Source organism: Glandiceps talaboti, chromosome 22 (genome assembly GCF_964340395.1).
Source record: "Glandiceps talaboti chromosome 22, keGlaTala1.1, whole genome shotgun sequence".
NCBI classification, from domain to species: Eukaryota; Metazoa; Hemichordata; class Enteropneusta; family Spengelidae; genus Glandiceps; species Glandiceps talaboti.
Genome location: NC_135570.1, coordinates 296,700 through 323,550, shown reverse-complemented (window position 1 = coordinate 323,550; position 26,851 = coordinate 296,700). Strand labels below are relative to the sequence as shown.

The following is a 26,851-nucleotide window of genomic DNA, read 5'->3' as shown; positions in this document are numbered from 1 at the left end:
TAGTTGGCTATTTAACTTCTCAGATATGCTCTGTGCTTCAACTTTAATCTGTTAAACATTTTGTTCATACAAATATGATATTAATAGTTGTAAAACACAGCTGCCTTCTGGTTCTAATGGATGCCAGAGACTCGATATTTACTATTGAATTCGAAGACTATTAACCAGGTCAAAAGCCTAAGACTCGTCAGTTTAATTTTCTTCCTAAGGTTCAATCTCTTAAAGTCATATTTTTAAAAAAAACCCACCATTATATCTATATTATTTAGAAATTCTTCGCCCATGCTAGTCCAAAGGACGAAGGGTGCCAGGTTACTGCAATAAACATTAACTTGGCATGGGAAGTATCATGGTTACAATATTCAATAACTAAAGTCCCTGTCTAAGAGCGAATGTATTTTCTATATCCCCAACTTTCCTATCAGATGCAAAGACCATGAAATGTGTCGAATTACTCAACACACAAGTTTATCTTTCTTAAATCCACGTCTCCCTTAAAGTATTCTGCAAATGTTTCGAACCAAGCCGCCCTGTAACACTCACAAATTGTAATCTTTCATATTTTCCCCTCGAGAGTAAATCAAAAATTAAAATTTGTTAGTGAACAACATATGCGTTATAAACCCATATTAATTGCTCAAGGGAATAGTGAGCATGGTTATCTTGTGAACACAAGACTTGTTATATTGCTTGACAATTCACTTGGGCCGTACTCAAAAATCATTATTATCATATTATATCTTGATATATAGAGGTTGGTGTTTTTGTTCACTTGCATCATTACATCTAGAGTGCTTTCAATATCTTATCATAAACTGTATGCAACATGTTTTAGTTGAGTCTCTTAAGGCCCTAATTTGAATTACAATGATGTAACTATGTTTTTTGAACAATCCTATATCAAAGGTCAGTGTATTTTTCACTTATTCAAAGTTATAGCAATGTATACTAGAGAGTAAGAAGATATACATTGTGCCGTTGGGAAATAAGGTGAAATTTGAGAAAGTTCTTTATCAGCTTTAAATTGAGGCAATAGAAGATGATAAATTACGAGTTGGACGACATAACTCACAACTTCCTGAAAATTCGAGAAGTGTCTAATCTTAAACACTTTAATGGGTGCTGAAGGCATGGATACAGAATGAAAAAATGGGAGGAAGCAATTTTGACTTTTACTAGCGACGACGGGCGCCAAATTTTTATACTAACTTATAAAATGCATATTTGATAATTTAGAGTGTTCCGTATAAATGACTATATCGTGGTAGCTCATACAGGTTTTTAGATAATCACAGAGATATGAATCTGCATGTTCAGCGTTGCTGTCTATTGGTCGGGGATATATCGTGGAAGTGGTATTAAAAACTCGTGCTACATTTGAACGGTGACTGACGCTTTAATATTGCTTCTCCATGGGAATTAGCAAAGATTTTACAATGCTGAGGATAAACGTGACCTCAACCTCTTGACAAACCTCTAAAGGTATCACTTTCTCATCAGGGGGTAGAAGTCCTATACCGTTCTAACGATTACTCATTAAAACTGTTCCATGGGAATTGAAGCGTATGTCAGTTTCAACAGCTGCAACTGGGAAATACTTGTTTTCATCAGGATATATTCGCTAAAAATGTGGTATTATGTATAAAAAAATACCCTACCTGTTACATGTAATTAGGGGTCGATTTTATCGGTAGCTAGTGTATTGCAAGGTTTATGGCTGATGATTGCACAATAGCGTGAAACTTCAAATTACAAATTTACTCTTATTTCCTTGCTTTTATCACACACACACAGACAGACAGACACACAGACAGACAGACAGACAGACACACACAGAGACATACATACAGACAGACAGACAGACAGACAGACAGACAGACGGACAAACAAACAAACAGACACACACACACACACACACACACACACACACGCGCGCGCAAAATGTATTAACATTGTTTTCTGCGTATGTGAAAACGTTTTGCCGTAATAAAATACAGCATTCCATAGAGTTGGCGTTTTGTTAACATAAAATATATGAGTATCTGTTTAGATCTAGAAGTCTAAATGGTGCAATTAAATCGATAAGATTTAAAAGGTATCTATTATGGCGAACAAATTGTAATGGGTGATCTGATGAAATAAAAATGGAAAATGTACGTGCAAACTGTTGATATAAGAAGCAACAAAAATAAAAATGTAACATCATATTGAAATATTACAGTATCGAGTTCATAAATGTGTCAAAACAGATATGTATCAATAATTTCAGACTCAAAGTATTTTCTTGATGGAAAAAAAATTACAGGATTTCTTAAGACACATGTATTGATTAAACTCCATCTTATATGATAAAGGTGCATAAAAGTAGGAGATCCGATTTAATTCATGTGAACACGTGATACTTATGACGTCAAGTTATGCGTAAAAGTAAGTATGCGAGGAAATGTTGTTATACGTACCTGGTTGACGAGAAGAGGTTGTTGAAGGAAAGACAGTTCGGGAACGCTTAAGAATTGGCCATTCCATTTTGAAGACTTGGACCGCAAAGATGGGCGAGCTGCTGTTTGAGACGTTTTTAATCAATGGCACAAACATAACGTATCCCTACTATCAGTATCAAGAGCCGGGCATGGCTATGTCATTTCAAAGTCAAGTGCTGATTACCACGGCTTTTACCATAAACATGATTTTATCGATTGTCGGCAATGTCACCTTTCTGTGGGTCCTTATATGGGGTCGAGCAACGCGAACTGATCTTAACGCGTTCCTAATCAACCTGGCTGTTGCTGATTTGCTCATGGCGATATTCTGTATGCCGTTCACTTTTCCAACTATCATGTTTGGACACTGGATCTTCGGAAAGGCGATGTGTCCTACGGTGATCTTCATGCAACAGGTTTGTCTATATGTTTGATTGTTTCCCAATTACACGTACAGTAATCAATTGATAGAGAGATGTCTACCTGTACACAGATGGGGAGTCTATTCTAACTAATAATGTTAGATAACTACAGGTAAATAACTTATCTACAAATATTCGGTTCTACTCAATGAGATATCTGCGTATTCACTTGTTGTTTCCTGACACCAGTTCAAATGTTTGTCCATATTTCTGTCAACGTTTATTTAGTTTTATAAATACAAAAAAACTCCCCTTTCACATATAAATACCACATTGAACTGAGCAGTTGCCGATATGTCGATCTAAAATCCAAGCGGATTGTCGCATCGTGATTTTGCGCCTATATTTGTATTGTTACGCTTGTGAAAGACCGTGAAAGGGTTGCAATGCCCGGGGGAATGCCTAGCAATATTAATATCTGATTTAGTGTATAATGTGATACTATAAAGGGCGCGAACTGAATTTCGTGTATCTTCAGATATGGTGGAAAGTTCTAAGCATATCTATGAATACACACATGATGTGTCTTGGGACCATAACAGACCTTTATCTCGATGATAACGAAACTTTACTTCAATAGAAAGCACCAATTCACTCTTAGTATGAGCTTACACACATAAATATAGTGAAAATACTACTATTAGCTTTCTTCAATGATTAACTTCTTAGTATGAGCTTACACACATAAATATAGTTTTGTTTTGTTTTGTTTTAGTTAATGTTTTCCTTTAAATGGATATTCTAGGCAAAACAGTACATTGTTTGCCAATGAAATGATCCTCACACGAGCATACTAATACAAAACTATTAACGCCACATGCAATGATGCACTTTAATTTCATCCCTCAAAATGTATAAAATACATACACCATGAAAACGTCCTTTTCTCAAGAGAAAGCTATTATGCGTACATTAGTACATCAAAACTTACACTAATGTAACAAACACCCAAACAAGTACAACAATGTTCGACCAACTGTATCTCTTAGCCTGTCTCAAGCTGTGCTAAAACTACCTACTAGCAGCAAGTTTCTCTATTGATCACAGTGTAATCTTTCACTCCCTCGATGTTTAATTGTAAACAAATTGTTGATAAAACCAAGACTGTCTAGTCACTACACAGATAATATGACACACATACACTCACTCACTTCACCCATACCGTAAACATACAACTCCGACATTTGATGTTAAATTAGCAACTAGAACACAACGCAAAACTACAACTTTATTTATTATACCAGATTAGATATCCCACAGTGTTGATATCCTGAAGACTCTACTTAAAACTCCACTGGTGAAATGTACACTAATCAAACATCAAGGAGTGAAAGATTACACTGTGATCAATAGAGAAACTGTTAGTAGGTAGTTTTAGCACAGCTTGAGACAGGCTAAGAGATACAGTTGGTCGAACACTGAGTAGTATGTCACAGAGGGCCATGTGGTAATGATGTCTGATAGTACCAGTGTGTAGTAACTTTATTAATATTCGTTAAACATTTTGCATATTTAATAAGGTTTACGTTCTAGATGTGATAAGATTCTTTAAAGAATGTCTAAAATATTCCTAAATAACCACAGTGGTGACATTGATTTATGTTGAATACTATTTACAATAACTTTCTTCTATTTCAAATGGTTTGTTCTCGTAATGTTATTTTTTTTTCATTTTGCGCATCTTTCCTGTCATGTTTTCCGTAGCATTGCAGTGCATACTTATATCATTCAATCGGACATCTAAGAACTTCTGGTGAGCAATATTAAGATATCAAATTGTTGTCAAGGGAACGGTAGGGCAACAGAGGGGACATTTATCATCTAGATTTCAATACGCACTTCATTTAATACCTGGAAATAACAAAGTGGCCATAAATATTGTCGTACAGGGACAACTGTCCGTCGAGATGTATGTTTTACGAGCAACGTGTGTATTCACAATGGTATAGTTATGATATAGTGAATGGTCAATGAAAACTACTTTGCATTTGTGATAATATCGCATGCTGAAATTTAACACCACCATGTGTTCATCCTTCATGTAACTTTTGAGAAAACAAGTGTAAATATGTAAATACGTCAAACATAAATTATTGACAATGAAGGAGGCTTCAAATTGCAGTAAGTGAACGACTCCTTTAGTGAGTTCATGTTTTAATAATGTATAGTAAGGTTATTTGTGACCAACGTTACTAATGGACATTTTGTGTTCGTGTCTGGAATGCCACTTATATAAAGCCACAAGTAGGGGGAGCACGTGATCAGTAATTTTAATTTTGTCAATGTGTGTGAAGAAATGTATAATGTCTGTTGCTCTCCTCTCTACTGACGAAATAAAGAATAGAATTTCACATCTTCTTTCCTGGCTAAATATGCTCTCTCTATTGATCTTCATCATCTTGTCATTCTTTCCTGCTCTTAGAGTCTTACCATTCTCCTTAATTTTATGGTATCAGTACCGATGACCATTTACTTTACGTTCTTAACTTTTGAGAATTATCCAAACCAGAGATATTTTCCATTGTTTGATCAGAGAGTAGTGATCGCTTTAAAATATAAAATTAAAAGCGTCTTCATTAACTGATGGTAAGGGGATTTGGGAATAAGGAAAACAGGAAATATTAAAAAAGTGAATATTCAGCAAAAAGAACACGTTATTCTCTCTATTTTATAATTCGTCAATACACGGGGAAAGAAAAAAACAACACTAGATCTCATTCTCGCTGCTCTCTGTGATTGATTAAGGTAGTAAATCTAAACAACGTTACTATATACATTTATATGTAGTATCAATATACACACAACATAAATGTAATCAACTAGGAGAAGAAATGAAGTACGTTAATTTTGAATGTATAAGTATATGTACCATTAACGCAATGAGGTTAATTTTGAATGTATAAGTATATGTACCATTTACGCAATGAGGTTAATTTTGAATGTATAAGTATATGTACCATTTACGCAATGAGGTTAATTTTGAATGTATAAGTATATGTACCATTTACGCAATGAGGTTAATTTTGAATGTATAAGTATATGTACCATTTACGCAATGAGGTTAATTTTGAATGTATAAGTATATATACCATTTACGCAATGAGGTTAATTTTGAGTGTATAATTATATGTACCATTTACGCAATGAGGTTAATTTTGAATGTATAAGTATATGTACCATTTACGCAATGAGGTTAATTTTGAATGTATAAGTATATGTACCATTTACGCAATGAGGTTAATTTTGAATGTATAAGTATATGTACCATTTACGCAATGAGGTTAATAATGACGACTGTGAAACATGAATAAAAGTCTTTCTTCTGGATGGCAAACTATTACATGAAGGTTGAAATTGGAATAGCAGGTGCAATAAATAGTTATGTAAATATACCAAAGTAGGACGCTATTAAATACAGTACTTTAACTGCTGTGTATCACTATAAAAGAGTTTGCTAACATCTTCACTTTAACGCTATTTTGGTATCAAGACATTGAATTGGTTTAGACCATGACGTACATTAAACAAAGCCTTACACTATGCAAATAAATCTTTGAGCTGTCGCCGAAGTCCATTTTCAGGATATGCTTAAAACTACCTTCAATTCGATCGGAAAATGTTATACACCAATATGATAATAAAACCATTGCTATTCCTATGTTATACTCTACTACTTGCTGTAGGACATATGTGTGTATACAAATCCTATATGCATCGTTAAACAATCTTACATCGTACCTATAGGTAGTGAGTATTGTCTGGTCTTCCACTAGTACTAGTCGTGACTCACAGTTAATACACCAAATGTACATCCTACCTATAGGTAGTGAGTACTGTCGTCTTGTCTTCTACTAGTACCAGTCGTGAATCGCAGTCAATACACCAAACGCATAATGTCTTTGGGCTATAAGTTTGTATAGTCAAACTATCCACAGCCATCACAACTAAAAATAATTTGGGCAGAAATAAGTCAATTTAAAGTAAGTTTGAAGATCAGATTATCAGAAAAATACTCTTTAATTTGAGTCCAATGAGACTTGTTCATGAATTAATAATATTTGAAGTGAAATAATCCCTGAACGGGAAATCATTAGAGTGAGGAGAAAGCAAATAGGAAGTAACTGTTCTTGATGAACTGCGACGCTGAGTTTGACCTTAAATTATTCATTTGCATGGTAACGTACGATAATTAAATATAAATTATCAATAGAACAACTCTTTCCGACTACCATCCACGCTCCCAGGTATCTCGATTACCGTTCATCCCACTCTCTTTATAATGAAATGTCCACGTCCATTTCGCTCCACAATATACGCTCGGCCTATTGCCTCTAGGAATATTATCTGTGACATTTACTTCTCAGTTTGCTCGGGAAATCTTTGTAAGTTTGCTCGGAATATGTCTAGACTTAGAAACCTTAAATTGAAAGGCCTGACGTGTGCTATACAAAGTAAAAAAAAACATTCATTATATTGTACGAATACACCACTTAAACTATGATGATGGTGTTGTTTGTTTATTTGTTTGTTTGTTTGTTTGTTTCTGTGTGTGTATGTATGTGTGTCTCTGTGTGTCTCTATGTGTGTATCTGTGTGTATGTAGTGGTGGTGGTGGTGGGGGTGGGGGTGCGTTAGGCTATGTGGTGTGATTTCCTTTACTCCTGCAAAACGTATAGTTTTTTTCTGAAGCGTGCAAACATTATTCACACGATGAGTTCAAAGTGTATTATAACTGGTTATAAATGTTCGTTCTTGTATAAAATCCCAACACATACTTCCCTGTAACGTTCTAAAAATGTATGTACCTGTATTGTATCAGTTTGACAACTTAAGAAGTCTGTGTCAGATGTGGACGGACCTTTGCTATCTTGGGACAGGTTGACATCAATATAGAAATAGTGCAGATGTATAAACCCACACATGCAAATTGATATAACAAACTTCATTGTATATGTTGTCAAGGATTGTCTTAATTTTATGGTTATAGATACATGCTACATAAAATCGCAGTTTGTAACCATGACAATAAAAAAACATGGCGTCCTTTCAAGAAATTTGGTTCTTCCTTCATACGATGTAAGGATACATGTACATATGGTAATCTTGTCCATACTCTCAAACGCAAACACGCACACACACACACACACACACACACACACACACACACACACACACACACACACACACACACACACACACACACACACACGTATATTCTTCCCAAAACTAGATTCCCCAACACACACTAATTATAGTGTTTGTTTGCATATATTTTTGTCTGTAGGTTTCGACTATTGTCAATATTCTTACACTTACGGCAGTTGGCATAGACCGTTATTTTGCCGTTATATATCCATTGAAGGTGAGAGTCACTAAGAATAGAGCGAAGATAGTATTCATCATCATATGGTCGATAGCTTTATCCATGGGGACTTTGCAGACAGTTTTTGTAAGAGTGGAAAAAATCGACGATTATGGTCAAACCATTTACTTCTGTAAAGAATGGCTTTCGGAGTTCAAATTCGCCAAAGTATATGAGATATTCATGATGGCTATAGCCTATGTTATTCCTCTGTGCATACTTGCTTACACGTATTGCAGTATTGGTGTTCGTCTATGGGGTCGAACTATACCTGGTAATGCAGACCAAGTAAGAGACCAGAGTCAAGCAAAAGCAAAGAAAAAGGCGAGTATGTTTAAAAAGTTAAATGATACTTTACATGTACAATTACGTGTACGTAATATATTCTCATCTACGTTGTTTGACAAACTTAGTTACGCTTGTGTTTTAATAATGTCAAGTGTGTTTTATCGAACATAGGCATTTTGGGTAGCTTGCGAGATAAAGAACACAAATGCATAGAGATATTGTGTTACCATTCATGAAATGTTAAACGAAATATTACTTTCTGACGTTTAAAAAATTATCTTACCGCAAGATAATAATCCCATCGCGCAATTCACTTTTCTATAGACCATTCTTCAAAGCCTGGAGAAATTTTAGCAATATCAACAAAGAATGCTTTAATATTCAAATGAAACATCAATGTTTTATGATATGCGCTTTGAATTTGCTTATCAAGTGACAACACTGCAAGTTAGCCCCAAAATATAGGCAGTATACGTCTTTACAGTTATTCAATATTTTTTACAACTTCAATGTGTTACCTGTAAGTCATGACTTTCAATTTTTATTTCACTTGTAATCATCACGTATTTTATTCTTTATTCAGTTACTATGGTAACAACGGATGGAATCTCTCTAAGCGTTAAAGCATTCTTTATCCGATTTAGGAATTCATAATACATTTGTTATTCAGTTTGTACAATAAATGAGATCATTTTACCTGTCTTACTTTTTAGGTTATCAAGATGTTGATAATTGTTGTCGTCCTCTTTACCATATGCTGGTTGCCTGTCCACGTTTTCAAGATCATTACCATATTTTACCCACGCTTATATGGTGACCTACGATACCAAGATACCATGAGGATATTAAACTGCACAGTTTTATGGCTGGCAATGGCTGATAGTTTTGTCAATCCTTTCATCTATGGCTTTCTGAATGACGCCTTTAGGGTATGTTAAAATCAGCATATTCTATGAATTAAGCTAACGTAAGATTGCATACTTTGGGGACACAGACACTGTCACAGTGATGATTTCCAGACATAGCAAAACACGCTAGGTTCCAACATATTAAAAACAGGAGCATAAGATCGTCTCATAATAAGAAAAAAATACACTGTTGTGGAAATTGCATAAGGAGATACATTCTAATTGGATAGCTGGGTTAATAATAATATATTGGTAGTAGATTGACTATTGGTATTTGTACTGAAATGTTTACCCTTGAGTGCATTACATGATTGGTATTTTTAGATAATATCTAATCTACGGTATGTTGTAATTTGGTTACTATGGTGATACAGGATTAATTCATACAAAGAGCACAATTCACTGATCTGTAAAAATGCTGTGTCCTTGTAAAATATTTCTTAGATTCAGTATAATCACGAGATTTATAAAGAAGACATACTTATTTCTATTTTTTATTTTTAATGCAGAACGACCTCAAAGCCCTCATGCATCGAACTTCTCTGTTCTTATTTGGGGAACGACAATCACGATTGCGTTCTAGGACTATACAAAGTCGATCAAGTGTCTCGGCAACGAGAACAATATCTCTTTCGTCCGTGTCCTTCTTAAGAAGATCTCAAGCGTCTTCGTCAAAATCAATGCGCAAGGTTATTGAAGTACAGGAAACAAAGAAGAGACCGGAACAAATTGGACCAGAGATAACTTAGAGAATGTGACTTGTATTTAAAACTGTACAAATAGTATAGACTGGCATGTGTGTATGTATGTATGTATGTATGTATGTATGTATGTATGTATGTATGTATGTATGTATGTATGTATGTATGTATGTATGTTTATATGTATGTATGTATGTATGTATGTATGTATGTATGTATGTATGTATGTATGTATGTATGTATGTATGTATGTATGTATGTATGTATGTATGTATGTATGTATGTATGTGTGTGTGTATGTATGTATGTATGTATGTATGTATGTATGTATGAATGTGTGTGTGTGTGTGTGTGTATGTATGTATATGTATGTATGTATGTATGTATGTATGTATGTATGTATGTATGTATGTATGTCGAAATGTCGTCGAAATAAATGTCTCTTTTTTCCTGTCAAACTACAAACAACAACAACAACAACAACAACAACAACAACAAAAAAACATGAAAAAGGGACACATTTTTTCGTATAGCGAACTTTGGACATTAAAATATAAGCAGTAAACGTTTATGTCTATTTAATGCGCAGTGTTTATTAATCAACAAATGATCTCTAAGACCGCACTGCCACTGAACGGTTCATTACAATATGCCCCTTTACAATTTTGTAGTTATGTTAGTATTCCCTATGGGCATTGCGCGGGGTCAAGGGTCAAATGGGGGTAAATCCCACAGCTGCGGCTGTAGCAGACGACACCTGCACAAGGGTTGACACGTGACGGTCCTGTCCACAAACTATATGTTCTTTTCCCCCGGAAATTAGTGAGTATTCCTCTATATATTATCTACTAGTCAACTTCGTTATCAAGTAAGAAATAGTTCATAGTTTTAAAAATATTTCTGTTGCCATTGAGTCCGAAAACGTGATATGTAATGTTAGCGTTATGGCCCAAATTTCGCCTTTTCTGCCAGGGCTGTTGATTGCCGAAATTTAGGCTTTGCCATTTTTTCTAATTCTCTTCACACAACTTTTCAAGGTACTGAAAAATTCAAGAAAAGCCGTTCAGGAATAGTACCTATTCGCGCATTTGACATATCAACGCGAGCAAGCAAACAGTAAGTTACGTTGACCACAGCAACGTGTAGACTCCTATGGTATCGTGGTCGATAACCTGACCGGGCCACCATACGGCGGTGATTTAATCATTAATGACAGCGGCTTTGAGCCCTGATAAAATCGCAAAAAACTGTCTCGATTGGTAATTATCATCTGCTCCTACGGTGCAGTGGAAACGCTCTCTTCTGCTCCAGGAAAACTACAGATGCAGCAACAGCATTATTAACCGTGTTACTCGAACAGATAGATTTATGCCATTGTTCATTGTAAGGACCGTGCATCTGCTTGGCATATACGTACAGATTTATGCCATTGTTCATTGTAAGGACCGTGCATCTGCTTGGCATATACGTACAGATTTATGCCATTGTTCATTGTAAGGACCATGCATCTGCTTGGCATATACGTGCGTCACTTCAGAAATGCTAAATCAATATGACTAAAGTTCTGTGCTTTGTGTGGTGTGGTGTGGTGTGGTGTGGTGTGGTGTGGTGCGGTGCGGTGCGGTGTGTGGTGTGGTGTGTTGTGATGTGGTGTGGTGCAGTGCGGTGTGTGGTGTGGTGTGCACGTGGTGTGGAGTTGTGTGCGTGCGCGCGTGTTTGTGTGTGTGTGTGTGTGTGTGTGTGTGTGTGTGTGTGTTTGTCTGCTGTCTGTCTGAGTTTGTGTTGTAATGTCCATACCGCTTTAACAAGGTACATTACGTTCTCCAGATAAGTAAAGCAGTGGAATGAACGCCTTGGTTCTAATCCAGGAAATTAAACCAAGTAATATGTTCATAGAGACACATTGTCCAATAATTTATCACTAATCTTGTCGCTTTTATGTACTGCATTTGTAATTTTGATTTTATCATGGTCAAAGTTGCCAAATACAACGATATAAAACGAGGCTTCTTTCACTCTCTTTATTACAAAATGTCAATTTGGTATGTTGTGCCATTTACTAAATTAGTGATTCACATCACCAAGTTATTACTCATAATACTTTATATAACAAAGATTTGTCACTTTATTTTGTCGTATACATGCTCTCCTTTGACAGTATAGTAGTTTTACATCCGCTTTTGTCCCTGTCACCTTGTATTACGCGGGTGACCTCCTCATAATGGCGCATCGATTGAAGTCAGTGCGTATGAGTAAATTGTTCGGAAGGTCGTGTGTAAATGACATAAAATTGCACTCTGGGAAGCCATTAGTTCTTAGACGTGCCTGTAACTTACATATACACGTATCACGGTGTACGTAAAATAGCTAAAGATGTCTTTGGTAGCTCTGTATGATTAGGCTTGACGCACAGACTATACTCTCATAATCAAGTCGAATGCATTTTCATTCATTTATTTTAGGATAAAAAGTAATCATTAAGATTTGTGCATAAATGATTTCCAAGGTTACATTTATATTTTGTATCTGCTTGCCTTGATTCAATCACTTTATGATATTTCGTGGTTCTTCCTCTGTATTATTACTTTATCATTTTTATGAGAACATCAGGTGTTAATTTATTATCGATTAGTTTATTCTAACTTCTCTCCTACTAGTTTGAAATGTACATGTATACTTGTCCAAAACAAATTGGAGATGTGATTTGTTTGTTCTGTTGTCTGTAGGTAAATAAAGACTAGTTCATTTATTTAAAGCAGGCTAAGATCTTTAAGACAATATTCATTTGCTATACACACAACGTTGTAATCTTTGTAATATTACTGAGTGTCCAATTTTCAATTTGTATAACTGGAAGTACTGTATGTGTCTTTATACTGATGTATATTGTGATTTAAATATTTTTAAATGTCAACATAATGAGGGCTTCAAAGGAAAAACGAATCTTACCTCTCCAGCACTCCTCACTGTGGTACTTATTAAAATTTACCTCGGAAATGATATTCATAATCATAAAAAAAACAATAACTTTGAAAATTAGGTATCGATCGCGACGTAATATCTACCTTCAAGGTATGTGACTCGTTTGTAAAAGAAACATGTATGCTATCGTATAGATCGCAGTTTTAACTTTTTCCTAAAGCTAAGGTGTTCTTTTTGGATGCATAAGGACTGACAACTGATTAATGCACATTTATCGCATGAGCATACTAGAATGCCCTTAATACACTATGTAGTTATATATATTTTCAGATTTCATCTCTGATGCCCTAAATTCACGTTACAAGACTAAAATCTCGGTAATGCATTGAGTTTCATTTCTAATGGACGCACTTTTGATTGATAGTTGACTTGATAATCTCTTGATTACTTGAAATGAGGTCGTTTTTTTTAGTTTTATCTCTTTCGAAATGTCACGATAATATACTGAATTCAGTTGCATTGTATTTCTGTTGTATTAGCTCGGGAACCACAATAATATATCATTTGGCTAGGTCATGATTAAAGTGCGCTTTTTGGTAATATTTGTTAAAAATCACTGTAGAAGCAACAGTGGCGAAAATAAAGACATTTAACAAGCTTATAATTAGATTTGATAAACGAACATACACATTGCAACAAACCATGTTTTGGCCTTAGAAGTCACCTAGAAACGGATCGCGACCTAAGAAATGATCGAATTGAGGAAGAAAAAGACATATAAGCTTAGTACTGTTTTCTTCGCATCACGTTTATCTCGGAACATTAGAGTAAAACTAATGCATGTTTACTATAGTTATATGAGCTTTCTCTGGCTTTCATGAAGATACGACGGCGTTTAAAGGGCTTTCCGTCGAAGACCATTTACTTTGTTTTTATAGCCCAGAAAGAATGTATAAGTGTTGTTTACATTTAACGTTAACACAAACAAAGGCTGTATGTGTATAGTACATTACGTGTACACCCAAAAGCTTGAACTAAAATCAAAACAATACTTTCTTGTAATTTCGATCAAACACCATGGAAATATTATCCGTTGTATTTTAATCGACTCTACCTATTCTGGATGTATGACACACTTTACAATTCCTACCTGATTTGATAGCCGTATATATATCTACATACATACTTACAAGTATATCTATATGACCTAGTATATCTACATACATACTTACAAGAGATTTGATGAGAGACACGTCTATAAGTGATAACATCATAACACATAGGATACGTTTCTACTCTTTAGTATTTACAAAGTGTGCCATTCGGGAGAGTTAGAATCTTCTAGCAATCATCAATCAATAGTTATCAGTCAGAAACACAATCCAGTGATAGGGCGAGGCTAAGCGAATGAGGACATCGTTGTACCAGAAGATTTAACGTAAAGAGTAAATGGAAACATTGTTGGAATTGTGGAATTGTGCACGTGGTTTTCCATTTTCGCATCGACGTGTTCGCATGTAGTCGCCTCATTATTGATCATCTTGAATGCATTCATTTAAAGCAGCGTCTGAAAAGAGGTCTTTTCCGTATATAACCAGACATCGGCAATCTGAAACGACATGATTTGAAAGTGAGTGGTATCCACCGGAATGGTTGACAATAACTAGTTTCCATGCAATAGTGACTTACCTAACAATAAGCCGCCAAGTCTCAGTTGTTGTTACATAAGTCTTTTTTACCATGACGGTCGACGAAAAGCAGACAAAAAAAACAGCGAAGGAATTTTATCTCAAAATTTTAATGTTTTCCTATTATAGATTGTTGCAATTCCTTTGTGATATTAGCAAATATTTTGTGTACCGTTAATGACTAGTTTCTACGTGTCACGGAGACGACTATTACACAACCATTCTCCTGTAAACGTTTGGGTGTAAATGACAATTATGATACTAAATATATGAAATCATAACAACACTTCCGAATTTGTTGTTGTTGTTGTTGTTGTTGTTGTTGTTGTTGTTGTTGTTATGATGATGATGATGATGATGATTATTATTATTATTATTATTATTATTATTATTATTATTATTATTGCTTCTGCTGCTATTATTTTTCTCCCCATTTTGGTAAGGTTATTTTCTTCAACATTCAGGTAGATAAGTAACCTAGAATAATGAAAATGCTATATATTTGGTGTTATTATATCCATGACATCTCAGCACAGAGTTTAATATGTTTAGCTACAAGTTGAAGATATCGATTCTGGAATGTGACTAATAATTTCTCCATGATCACCGAAAGATTGTATCTGAAAACGCCGGGTATTTCCAAATGTTTTGATTTCAAATTTTGATTGATAGCATACACCCAAAATTGTCTATACTAGTATGTATATTGTTCCATTATATATGGCATAGTGCATCTATGATGATTTCATCCCTTAATTAGACATCATTATCTCTGGTGATCAGAGGAGAAAACAGTATGATGGTTTCCAACTTCAGTAGAGTAGTTCAATTATATCGCCATTTTGCTGTTCGTACAAGTACTTTGGAAACTAAGAGTTGGAGTATAATGTGTGAATAAAGGTGAATTAATGATACTATATTATATATTATATGCCTTATTTGTAACAACCATATGCTATAAATAGAGCTAATACATCAATTGTAAAAGAGTTGATTGTCATAGCATGGGATTGATCGAAAAAAGTCTCTAGAACGCGAGCGGCTTTGTGTTAACAGTAGGCCTCCATCATTCAGACAGTCGTCTTTTAGTTAGCTGGTTAAGTTAGAGTGTTTAATATAGCAGTGAAAAAATACTGAATTCTCTGTCTAATGTGGCTGGAACGCTGCCTAGCTGTTTGACGTCACACATCCGGACATGATAGTGCAATTGTCAAGTGAATTTCAAGTAAATCTCATTTTCAGACTTCAAAGACGGTTTGGAGCTTGAGATTCACAGTGAAAACTGTTCCCTAGTTGTCTGAGCACTGACGCCACTTTGACTGTATAGTACTACAAACATGACACTTGGTACATGTAAGACTATAAGTATGGTTCCTACGAATCATACTTTGTTACCGTACTAGATGTAATAGTAAGTTATCGTCTACCAAGACCAAGTGAACTGTCTTATTCAAGCTACTTATCATTATCTATATATCGAATTCCTCTCGATGATGTTTCCACCTTTCCTTTTGGTGGGTGTTGATGATTTGGAATAAACAAAGTAAAAAATCGGCCATTGTTTCCATCACTCCTGGTGATACGACTTTGAAAGATGTAAGCAGTACTTGCAGATGTTCGCCTGAACAACAACATTATCTTGACCATGTCATACTTACATTATATTCAATCAATTAATTGGTATTTTTATTAGCTAATGCGCACGTATACACGTGTGTATTCGGTAACATCCGCGCGTTATGATTGTTATAGTGAATAATACATGTACTACATGTACACACCTTTGACTGTAAATGTATTTTTCTGTTCTGACTTAAGGCACGTAGGGCCGGTGGCCTATAGTGCAAAATAAAGATATTATTATTATAATACATGTACTTTCTTTCTTTTTACTAGTATATATTACCTGGCGGACTTGAAGTCTGGAGAGTCACGTATATGAAATATTTATTATATAAGATCTCATCAGTTAAGAGACAGAATTGTTGACGTTATAATGTTTTTAATTTATACGTATTTTAGTTATAGCATTGTAAATCTGTGTGTTTGCTGATGTACAAGATTCTACTGACTAGTATGAGACATTTCTGATGAATAGATGATAGTAAGATCCACTTTCTTTTGTGAGTAGACTCTTGATACCGAGTGACTAAAACCTAGCTTATCCAAACTATTGCAACTTAGTCTACTCTCACCCACTCTTCATTGTTTCACATTTATTATTTACCACTATTTTTTCTTTCGGTTGATTGCGCTTTCTTTTGTTTCCTTGGGGGAAGTACATTGCATGCATATGTGAAATACGTGTAATTTGTCATACACACTTCACTGGTGTCAATTATTTCTTTGATGCTAGAAAATACATTTTCTAAAGAATTGTTTCTTCTTTTGATAATATGATTGTTTAACAAAACCGAGGAGGTTAGAGACCTTCAGAAAGTGTCATTAAGATAACTGTGAGCTTTTTGACATTGATCGGAGAGTACAAGTTAGTACACAAGTGAAAATACGGTACACGTGTGTATGTTACACTGCAGTGTTTCTGTCATAAGAACTGATCATTTTAAATGCCTTTACCATCGTTGTCAAGGGGTAAAGCCTGTAATTTTAAAATGTCAACTGGCAATTAGCCTTCAAGCAAAACAGGGACCTTTTGATTCTAAACAATGAGTTGTAACTTCACGTTCAGTACTGTTACTTAAACCTACTCAACCTTGCTCTGCTTGCTGTCAAGTTTTTGGATGGTTGTTATATACAGGTCATTGCAAAGGGTGAAATGTTTATCGTCAAGGGAATCTTTATAATGTGAAGGATGCCAAATGACTTTTAGCAATACTAACGGGAAGTCGAAGTTCAACTGCACAGAGTGTTCTATTGACAAACAATCTTATGAATTTGTGTTGATTTGGGGAACAAAACGGAGTTTTAGGGGACGAGCAGCATTTACCGGGAAGGGGGCTGGTGAGAAAATAGTTTGTCAAAAAACTTTTCGCTGCCTCTCCCTTCTTGCTCTCAAAATTCCTGACCGAAACCTTTTCATAACCTCCACACCTACCAGATGCTACAGTTAGACTTTTATATGTATAATCTTACAGTGACCCTCCTCATGCATTCTAGATATACAATTGCATGGTAAGCTGCAGTAAAAATAAAAGTAAAACAGTAGCAGTAAAAGTCGACTTCAATATATATATATATATATATATATATATATATATATATATATATATATATATATATATATATATATATATATATATATATATATATATATATATATATATGTATGTATGTATGTATGTATGTATATATATACACACACACACACACACACACACACACACACACACACACACACACACACACACAAATAGATGTGGGCTTCACAAACAAAATATTTCATTGCCTTACCATTACAATTTTCATCGCACTCTTCATCTCTTCGCACCCTGAATTTTTGTTCAGTCCCCCCTCCCCGCATAACTCCTGTTCGTTCCCTTAGTTTCCTGTCAGCAACTTTAATATTTATTCAATAGAAATTAAATTATTAACTCATACTCGATGACCTTGATAACGTTGAAAATCTAGAAAACACCACTTTTATTCACTGCTAGTAGAAGTGTCATCGAAAATATATTGGTGGCCATTTTGTTTTTGTCAAGTTGAAGAGGGGTAGGCAATTTCACATGCGGTGGAAAACTGTGTTGACCCAGTTGACTTGTTGCTCAAAATTAACCCAACATGCCTTCAATGACCAGTTTTTAAATAATGTGAAACCAAACTATAGTTGCGTAAAATACTAGTACGTGAATTGAATAGGACGGAATAGATATCCTGTAAGGGAACATTGAACATTGAGTATGATAATATGAAAAGAGCTTGGAGTTTTATTTTTAAAAATGTACAGACTTTGAAGCCCTCACATAATTCACTTTGCTGAGTAAATTATCAAAAAAATTCTAAATCCTTAGTTACCATTCTGTCATCCCTAAAGCGTCTTTGTGAGGGGAATGAATAGTTGTTAGGGTTTTGAAAAAAAATAACTTGTATTTAATCGAATCCAAAGTCTCGTTTTATCGTTACATTGACCTAAAAGGCATTTTTAGTTGAGTTTTGATTTAAAAACCTATATATTGGTCATCATAATAAAGGAAACGATCAATTACTTCGCAAATAGTAAATGTCAACATAAGAGAAAACAATAAACGTAATGTATATACAAAACCAATATAAGTGCAGTTTAGCCATGTTTGATGGTTCTCGAGGGAGCTGCTCAAATTGTCAAGGTTTTTTTTTGTTTAACATTACGTATACGTGCCTGGAAGCCACACTGAACCCGTTAAACGTAGTTTTATTCCAATTCATTCAGTCTGTATGATTGAACATATGGAAAATAATGATGCATAACGAATCGAATAGTTTGACAGTAAGGCAAATTCTCTCGCTAATTGCCACGCATTGTCAGTTCATATGAACGGATAGTTGATATATTAACGACTGACAGGTAGTCAACCTATATTTAAAGAAAGTAATTTCGAGATTTCCTTCCTTAAACTTCTCTAGAAATGGATGTAATCTAAAAGGCTCGTTGAAATTGAGATACATTTGTGAAAAACTATGTCTCAACTAAAGATTGAAGAAATATGTGTATTTATGAGGAAAATGCATTATAGAGTGTGTAAACCTATCTTGTAAGTTCACTCGCTAATATTAGAGGTGTTTAAAGATATGTGTAGATATACACGAGTGCAAAAGTAATGAGTAGAACACTCCTGATGAATAAATTCAATCCAGACGTTTCGAATCAATATTCCTTCTCAAAGGATAACAAGGAAAGATATTAGTAGGTCATCACCTCTAAATGTTATGGAATAGAATGACATAACACAAGTTCTATAAATGGTAAAATACGCGAACAAAGATATAAACGTTACGCGCACAAAAAAAGATCTCTATTTCCTGAAATAGACATATCTGATCGTTAGTAATAACATGCACAGATAAAGGACAGCTACTACTCTTTTGTTTGAGATTTCAACGAAACGATCACCAAGACAACGTACAGTTGAAAACATTTATGTATGTATGTATGTATGTATGTATGTATGTATGTATGTATGTATGTATGTATGTATGTACAAAATCTACCACCTATATGTATGTATGTATGTATGTATGTATGTATGTATGTATGTATGTATGTATGTATGTATGTATGTATGTATGTACTTGTAAAACTTCAAGAACTTGTGATATTTATGACTATTTTCAATATATTTTACCCAGTGATTTGTGGCGGCAAACGGTGTGTTTGTGTATGTGTGTGTGTGTACGTGGGGGGGGGAATCAAAAGTCGCATTTCAACAAACGAGAAATGTTTAGTTTGTAGTAAAAAACGACTCGCTGGTGAGAAAACAAATTTTTGCGAATTTCAATGACGCATGGCACAAAGATAACGTTATCATAATGACCTCGTAACCTCTACTCCATCTCTCTACCACCTATCAAGATATGCTTTTCAGTTGCAATTGTATATCCTGGCAGGTCTCGTCAATTTAATGTTGATGCTGACATCGTTAATAATACACATCTGAAACGCCGATGTGACTGTTGTCAGTTTTTTTGCTTCCAGGTAAATATATGCATGAATGGAGTTATTTCTCATATTCGTTCGGTAACCTTTCACATAGTCATCCAGGTAAAGAAAATCATCAACACAGAGCTATTCACGAGCTGCCTAGTACGCTTCGTGCCTCCTGAGCTGATATTACATGTGTTAATAGTACGGATTTGTGTAGTCTCGAGTTGATTATATTCTTACTGTAATAAGGGATGGAGATCACACTATCACAAATCCATAGTCCTTTGACTAGTGCACTATTTGCATACAATTTCTGTATTACGAACAGAAAGGGTATGCATGCTTTGGATTGTGGAAGTAATGCTTTGCTACTAGAATATTTAGTACAGGTAGATGTTGTAAAGCCATCCGTCTCTTTGATCCCAGGGTTTGAAGTTACCGTACTTTGTTTAGTGAAGAATCAACAGTTCAAAAAGAAGCCGGAAAATTGAAACATATCGCTCCTGTGGTTTCTTGCTTAACTGAGAAAGATTTGAGTTGTTTTGAACAAAGTAACAGTGGGTTGCTGAGTAGATGCATCCAATTTGACGCAAGAATGACCCGCAGCATAGATTTGGATCAACAGCAAAATCCTTCCTCTGCTATATGTATAAAACAGATAAAATAAATGTGCAGGTATTCCACAAATATAATCATAGAACGAGACAGTCTAATAATAAGTTATGTATAATAGTAAAGGGATTAGAAGTATTGTCCAAATAGTCAACACAACCTAAATTTGAATTTTTTATATGTGTCTTGGTATGCCAGAATACGACGTTTAGTTTTTAGTTACAGGCTCACATTTAAGTCTACACAACATAAATTTTGAATTTTTTATACGTGTCTTGGTATGCCAGAATACGACGTTTAGTTTTTAGTTACAGGCACACATTTAAGTCTACACAACATAAATTTTGAAATTTTTATATGTGTCTTGGTATGCCAGAATACGACGTTTAGTTTTTAGTTACAGGCACACATTTAAGTCTACACAACATAAATTTTGAAATTTTTATATGTGTCTTGGTATGCCAGAATACGACTTTTAGTTTTTAGTTACAGGCTCACATTTAAGTCTACACAACATAAATTTTGAAATTTTTATATGTGTCTTGGTATGCCAGAATACGACGTTTAGTTTTTAGTTACAGGCTCACATTTAAGTCTACACAACATAAATTTTGAAATTTTTATATGTGTCTTGGTATGCCAGAATACGACGTTTAGTTTTCAGTTACAGGCTTACATTTAACTGAAGATATGGAGGATTGCTGAAAGTATTAGTGAGTGCGTAACGCAACGCTTTACAGAGACTTGATTTCCTGTTTATAACCCAAAATGTGAATGTTTAATTCACAACCCCGAGCTCTATAGTTCTTCTTTGAGGACGGTACTATAATGGTGAATATTCCCCTTAGTTGTGCAGGTGTCAAATGGCTATGGCTTTTAATGAATCATTCTAATAGTAACTGGAGGGATGTACACAAACCGGTTTATCTAGATACAATGTTTTTTCCTGATGATTCTAGCTCTATACGTTTTCGTCTGATTAAGACACAGGGGAATGGTTCAACTACAATAGTTCCCTATATGTCTTGTGTGTGTTAAATACCTTTGTGTGCTTCAATAAAAGGAAAGAGTCAGAAAAGGGTTATCGATCGAATGAATGAAAATAAATTGATTGATCTAGGAATAAATGTGTTCTTCTTCTGATGATTTTATTGAGGTTTTCGTTTTAATTGTTTTTAGTACCCGTGTAGACGAGATTGGACAGAGGATATGTTTTCACAACTTTTTGCCTGTTTATTATTAATGTGTGGTTGTCTGTCTCTTTACCCACCACAGTCTGTGGCAATTAGAATGTTATAAATTGCTGATCCAAAACACTACGTTTTTTTTTTAAATATTCAGAGAAAGCTACTGTTGATTGTACTATTTCCATTAGGGACCCCAGTTCACGTCACCACATATACTGTGGCAATTGCTGTATAGAGAGTACGTCATGATGTATGTCATACCATGGAGAAACCTAAGGGACGCATTCTCCCAAATCAGAGCACATATTTACGGGTGTGTTTTGGACGGTGCCGTAAAGAGGCATGTAGGTTATGACGTTGAAAGGACGAGGGACAATAAATCCCCTACTTAGATGATACACTGGAAGATGTAGGACAGAGAGGTCTTAGAGATCGCATACTATATCAACAAGCATTTATAATCATGCTGATATTTCAATCTAATGGGCAAAACAATTAAGACATATGTGTAATGCTTAATGTGTTTAAAGGCATACTTTATTCAGTTTCACTGGTCACTTGACTCAGAGGCGATTGGTCCCAAAAATGGAGGAAAGAGGAAATACTAAACATCATAGTTAAATCAGGTTTATAGTCTAATATGTCGACATTGATCTACATATTATGGATGTGAGACAAATGAAAAATGTAAGCAGAACTTGTAGATGTATCACTTCAGAGAGATACTTATGCCAAATGGTACGACGAATTAATACATAGCTATTGACTCGGAAATGCTCAGTGGAAAACAATCGATGCACATATAGACAGGCAGACAGACGGACAAACAGACAGATCGACACAATAGAGATACATACCTAAATCCCTCCCTGTCTGTCTACCTACCTACTTACCATACCTACCTAACTACGCTCATCTTCTGAAACACTAATTGCTCAGAGGATGCATAGCTTTATCTTCAGTGTAAATTCAATTTCAAAGGAGCTTGACGTCAAGCTTCAGGCAAATGATACCCTAGAGTACCTACCCAGATGCAATCTGTCAAACTTAGAATGCAGAAGGCCTCCCACGCAAATAATGATAACCAGGGATTTCCTATATGTCGACTACGATGCTTTAAAGGTCACATATCTTAACCCTAAGCTTTTCGTCGATGAACGCCCCTTCCCGCTGTGTTAGGCTGGGGTCAGAATTTACGGCAGGGGGCCTGGAGATAAATTATTTTGGTCAAAAAATGTTTCGCAGCCTCCCCCCCCCCCCTTCGCGCTCTCAAATTTGTTCATGGCCCCCTCCCTCGAAATGAACCCAAAAATGTCCGTAGTCCCCCTCCCGGCTACACATATTATAATATATAATTATACAATACCCCCCTCCACTTCAGAAATGTACACAGTGAGTATGGTACACTAACAGCGGAAATTATCTTCAGCGTCCATACATAACAATGAGAGATTTCTTTATATATGTGAGCTTTGCGAAAGATGTCTCACATTGGACTGTATACTTGGATATACTTAGTTTTTTTTAGAGGTTTTATCTTTCAATCTTGATTCTGGGCAGAAACAACATCCCAATGATAGCTAGTGGGGAGGGTGGGGGGAGGTGTTCCCCTCCCACAGTAAGCAATTGAAAAGATAAGGACATGTAGGAGGCATTTATTGGCATAAAATTTCAAACCATACACATTATCAAAAGCCACAAAGTCCATGAAAATTGTCTTCAATACCCCCATTTTACTCGATACATTATTATACAACTGTATGGCTATTACCTACACTTTAACTTACCTATTCAGAGATATTTTGGCAGACACACCCAATTGCTTGGCTATTGACTGCATCATAATTAAATGTATGGTAGGTAGATGAAGTGTAAAAATTTGCAAAGTACAAGGTAAACGACTGCTCCTGAGGTTTGGATGTTCAAAAAACTCTCCAGAGAGAGAGAGAGAGAGAGAGAGAGAGAGAGAGAGAGAGAGAGAGAGAGAGAGAGAGAGAGAGAGAGAGAGAGAGAGAGAGAGAGAGAGAGAGAGAGAGAGAGAGAGAGAGAGAGAGAGAGAGAGAGAGAGAGAGAGAGAGAGAGAGAGAGAGAGAGAGAGAGAGAGAGAGAGAGAGAGAGAGAGGAGAGGGAGAGGGGAGGGGGAGAGTGAGAGTGAGAGTGAGAGAGAGAGAGAGAGGCAGGCAGGCATACAGACAAACAGACAAACAGACAGACAGACAGACAGACAGAGTTAGACCAGAAAGAGACAGACAGACAGACAGAGGAAGGCATACACAAATATATTCGCATGGCTGTCACCCAACTCATCACTGAATATAGGCTTCAGGAGGTACCGGTATTGCTGCAAAGCCGCGAGATATTTTTTAATTTACTCGATAATTGACCGCTCCTGAGGTTCAATTTGGCTAAAATCATAAACAAAATATTTTGGATCCCTTTCAGACCATCAGAATTGTTATGCCTCCTCCCTTTGAATCCTAAATCTTTTTCACGGGCCCCCAATTTCTCAGACGCCCCTGCCGTAAATTCTGACCCCAGCTTTAGTGTTTTTTTGTCAGTGATATGTTTGCTCTTTTACAATTATGAAAGACAATTTATGCCAAATGTAAGTGACCGTTGACTTCTAAATAATTTGAAACTAGCGGGGGGGGGGGGGGAGGTGTTCCCCATCCAGTGTTTTGAGCTTTTCTGTGTTTTTAGTTGTTTTAGAACCCTTTTTATGTCTTTTATTTGAAATATTTGGCTTGGAAATTGTCATTCTTAGATAATTAAAATCGCTAGATATGTAAAGCTGGAAAACTATTATTGTGAAACACTGTGATTATGAAGTAATGTCTTATGTTAAATATAGTATATACTGTATTTGGGATAATGTGATTAATAATTTCCCTTAAAACAAGTCAGTATATAGCCTGAAAGGTGTCTTACTGGATCATTTTTGTGTCCTCGCCATGTTCTTCCAGGGCCGTAGCCTGACCAAATTGCCGCAAGGGGGGCAGAACTTTGTCTTGGTGCAATCATGCATTTAAAATTTAGAAAAGTGCTAATTTACATAAATTTGCATGCAATTTATATAATATATATTTTAGCATACGCAATTAAATATCATATGTAAGGTCAGAAAAAATAAAAAAATGCTTGTCAACGGGTAACCTAACCCATCACATTGGGTAAGTAGGTCGATTTCATTTTTTCACAATGCTTGACAAGGATAAAACAAACCATATATAATGACAGCAAAATATTTCAGGTCGAATTTAGACAGAACTTATTTAGTCATCTTGATACTATCTCATGCAATTATCTGCATATAGGAAATGTACACAATTTTCGGTTAAACAAATGGTGTAGTTCCTCGCACCCTCTGTTCTCAAAAAATGTTAAGCCCCGCCAATTGAAACTCAAGCATTATTTTAGCCACCCCTTCTGTCACCTACACTACAGTGGAGATATAAAATCATATGGTACAATGATGCATTGGAAGGAGACAACTCCAAAGGTGAAAAAAATGAAAATAAGAGGCCATTTAGAGGCATAAAATATTAAACCATAGACATAATAAAATACCAGAATTGAAACAATTATGCTATGTATTACATATTATCTGGAAGTGTATTTTGTTGTGGCAAAGCTGAAAGATATTATGCGGATGTGCACATGGTAAATGACTTCTCCTGAAGTTTAAGTTCGTTCCAAAAAATCCCGAATAAAGAGCAAAACATTTCAAGACTTTCAGACTTTTGGTGGCCCAATGGTCGTAAACTTTTGTTCAATTCTTTTAAGCGCACATTGGATATTTAATCTCAATTCATACTTGTATGCAATATCAGAGACAAGTAAACCACTGTATAAGATATTATATAATTTGGAATAGACTCAAATGTATATTTTTACATGTACTATTCAGAAAATATAAAGAAATATCCTTAATTTTGAAAAAAAAATGCGAAGCCCGCATGAGGATGTATTGCCCATCACCAGAAAAACATAATAATGGGTAGGTTGAACAGCTTTTTCAGATGTCACATTCAAAGTAAAAAAATGGATGGTGCTTTCTCAAATAAGTAACACAACAAAATAATCATTTTCTTTACCCAACTCCCAAAAGTGTTATGGCCTCGTTTATGTCGGAACCCAAGGTGAACTCAGTGAATTATTTCTCCTTGTCATTATCATTATAATGGAAACTGAAGTTTGGATTTTGATGTCGAAGGTACAGCTCTGTTTACAAATTCAGGGCCATTCTTTCCATATCAAATTGTCGCTTCAAAGTGAATTGCGGAATAACGCTAGTGTCAGTGTACAATGAGATAATCATATCAAACAACATTTTAACCAAAGACAACGTCGAACACAATTATTGAAATAGTGGATCTTAAACTGCGTACCTAGTTTAATAGTTTTTTCAGGGCCACCAAATATTCCAAAAAGAGATCTGCCGTTTTATCAGCATGAAATGTTTTAATATAAGGATCAAGATGTAAATGAGATCGAGCGTATCTTCGAAGTCACTGCATGCAGAATAGCAGGCAACCTCACGTTGAACGACCCTTTCCGTCTTTTTTTTTGAGTTTCACTCGCTGATGACATTATAATTGCGACTTGCTATCTTCAAATGAAGGAGACTTTCAAGACTACTGTTACTCACAGAATTCAGAGTGCATGAGTGCATGTCTTTTGTACTTTCCGCGCAAAGAATT

At 35.4% G+C, this 26,851-nt stretch overlaps 1 protein-coding gene across 1 annotated transcript; it reads left to right on the top strand.

Moving 5' to 3' along the window:
- The first annotated feature begins 2,548 nt into the window (after positions 1-2,548).
- On the top strand, positions 2,549-10,209 carry LOC144452370 (RYamide receptor-like). Its single transcript, XM_078143463.1, has 4 exons — positions 2,549-2,896; positions 8,187-8,588; positions 9,266-9,481; positions 9,970-10,209. Exons 1-4 carry the CDS (start codon positions 2,549-2,551, stop codon positions 10,207-10,209), a joined length of 1,206 nt encoding a protein of 401 aa, XP_077999589.1.
- Positions 10,210-26,851: the final 16,642 nt, after the last annotated feature.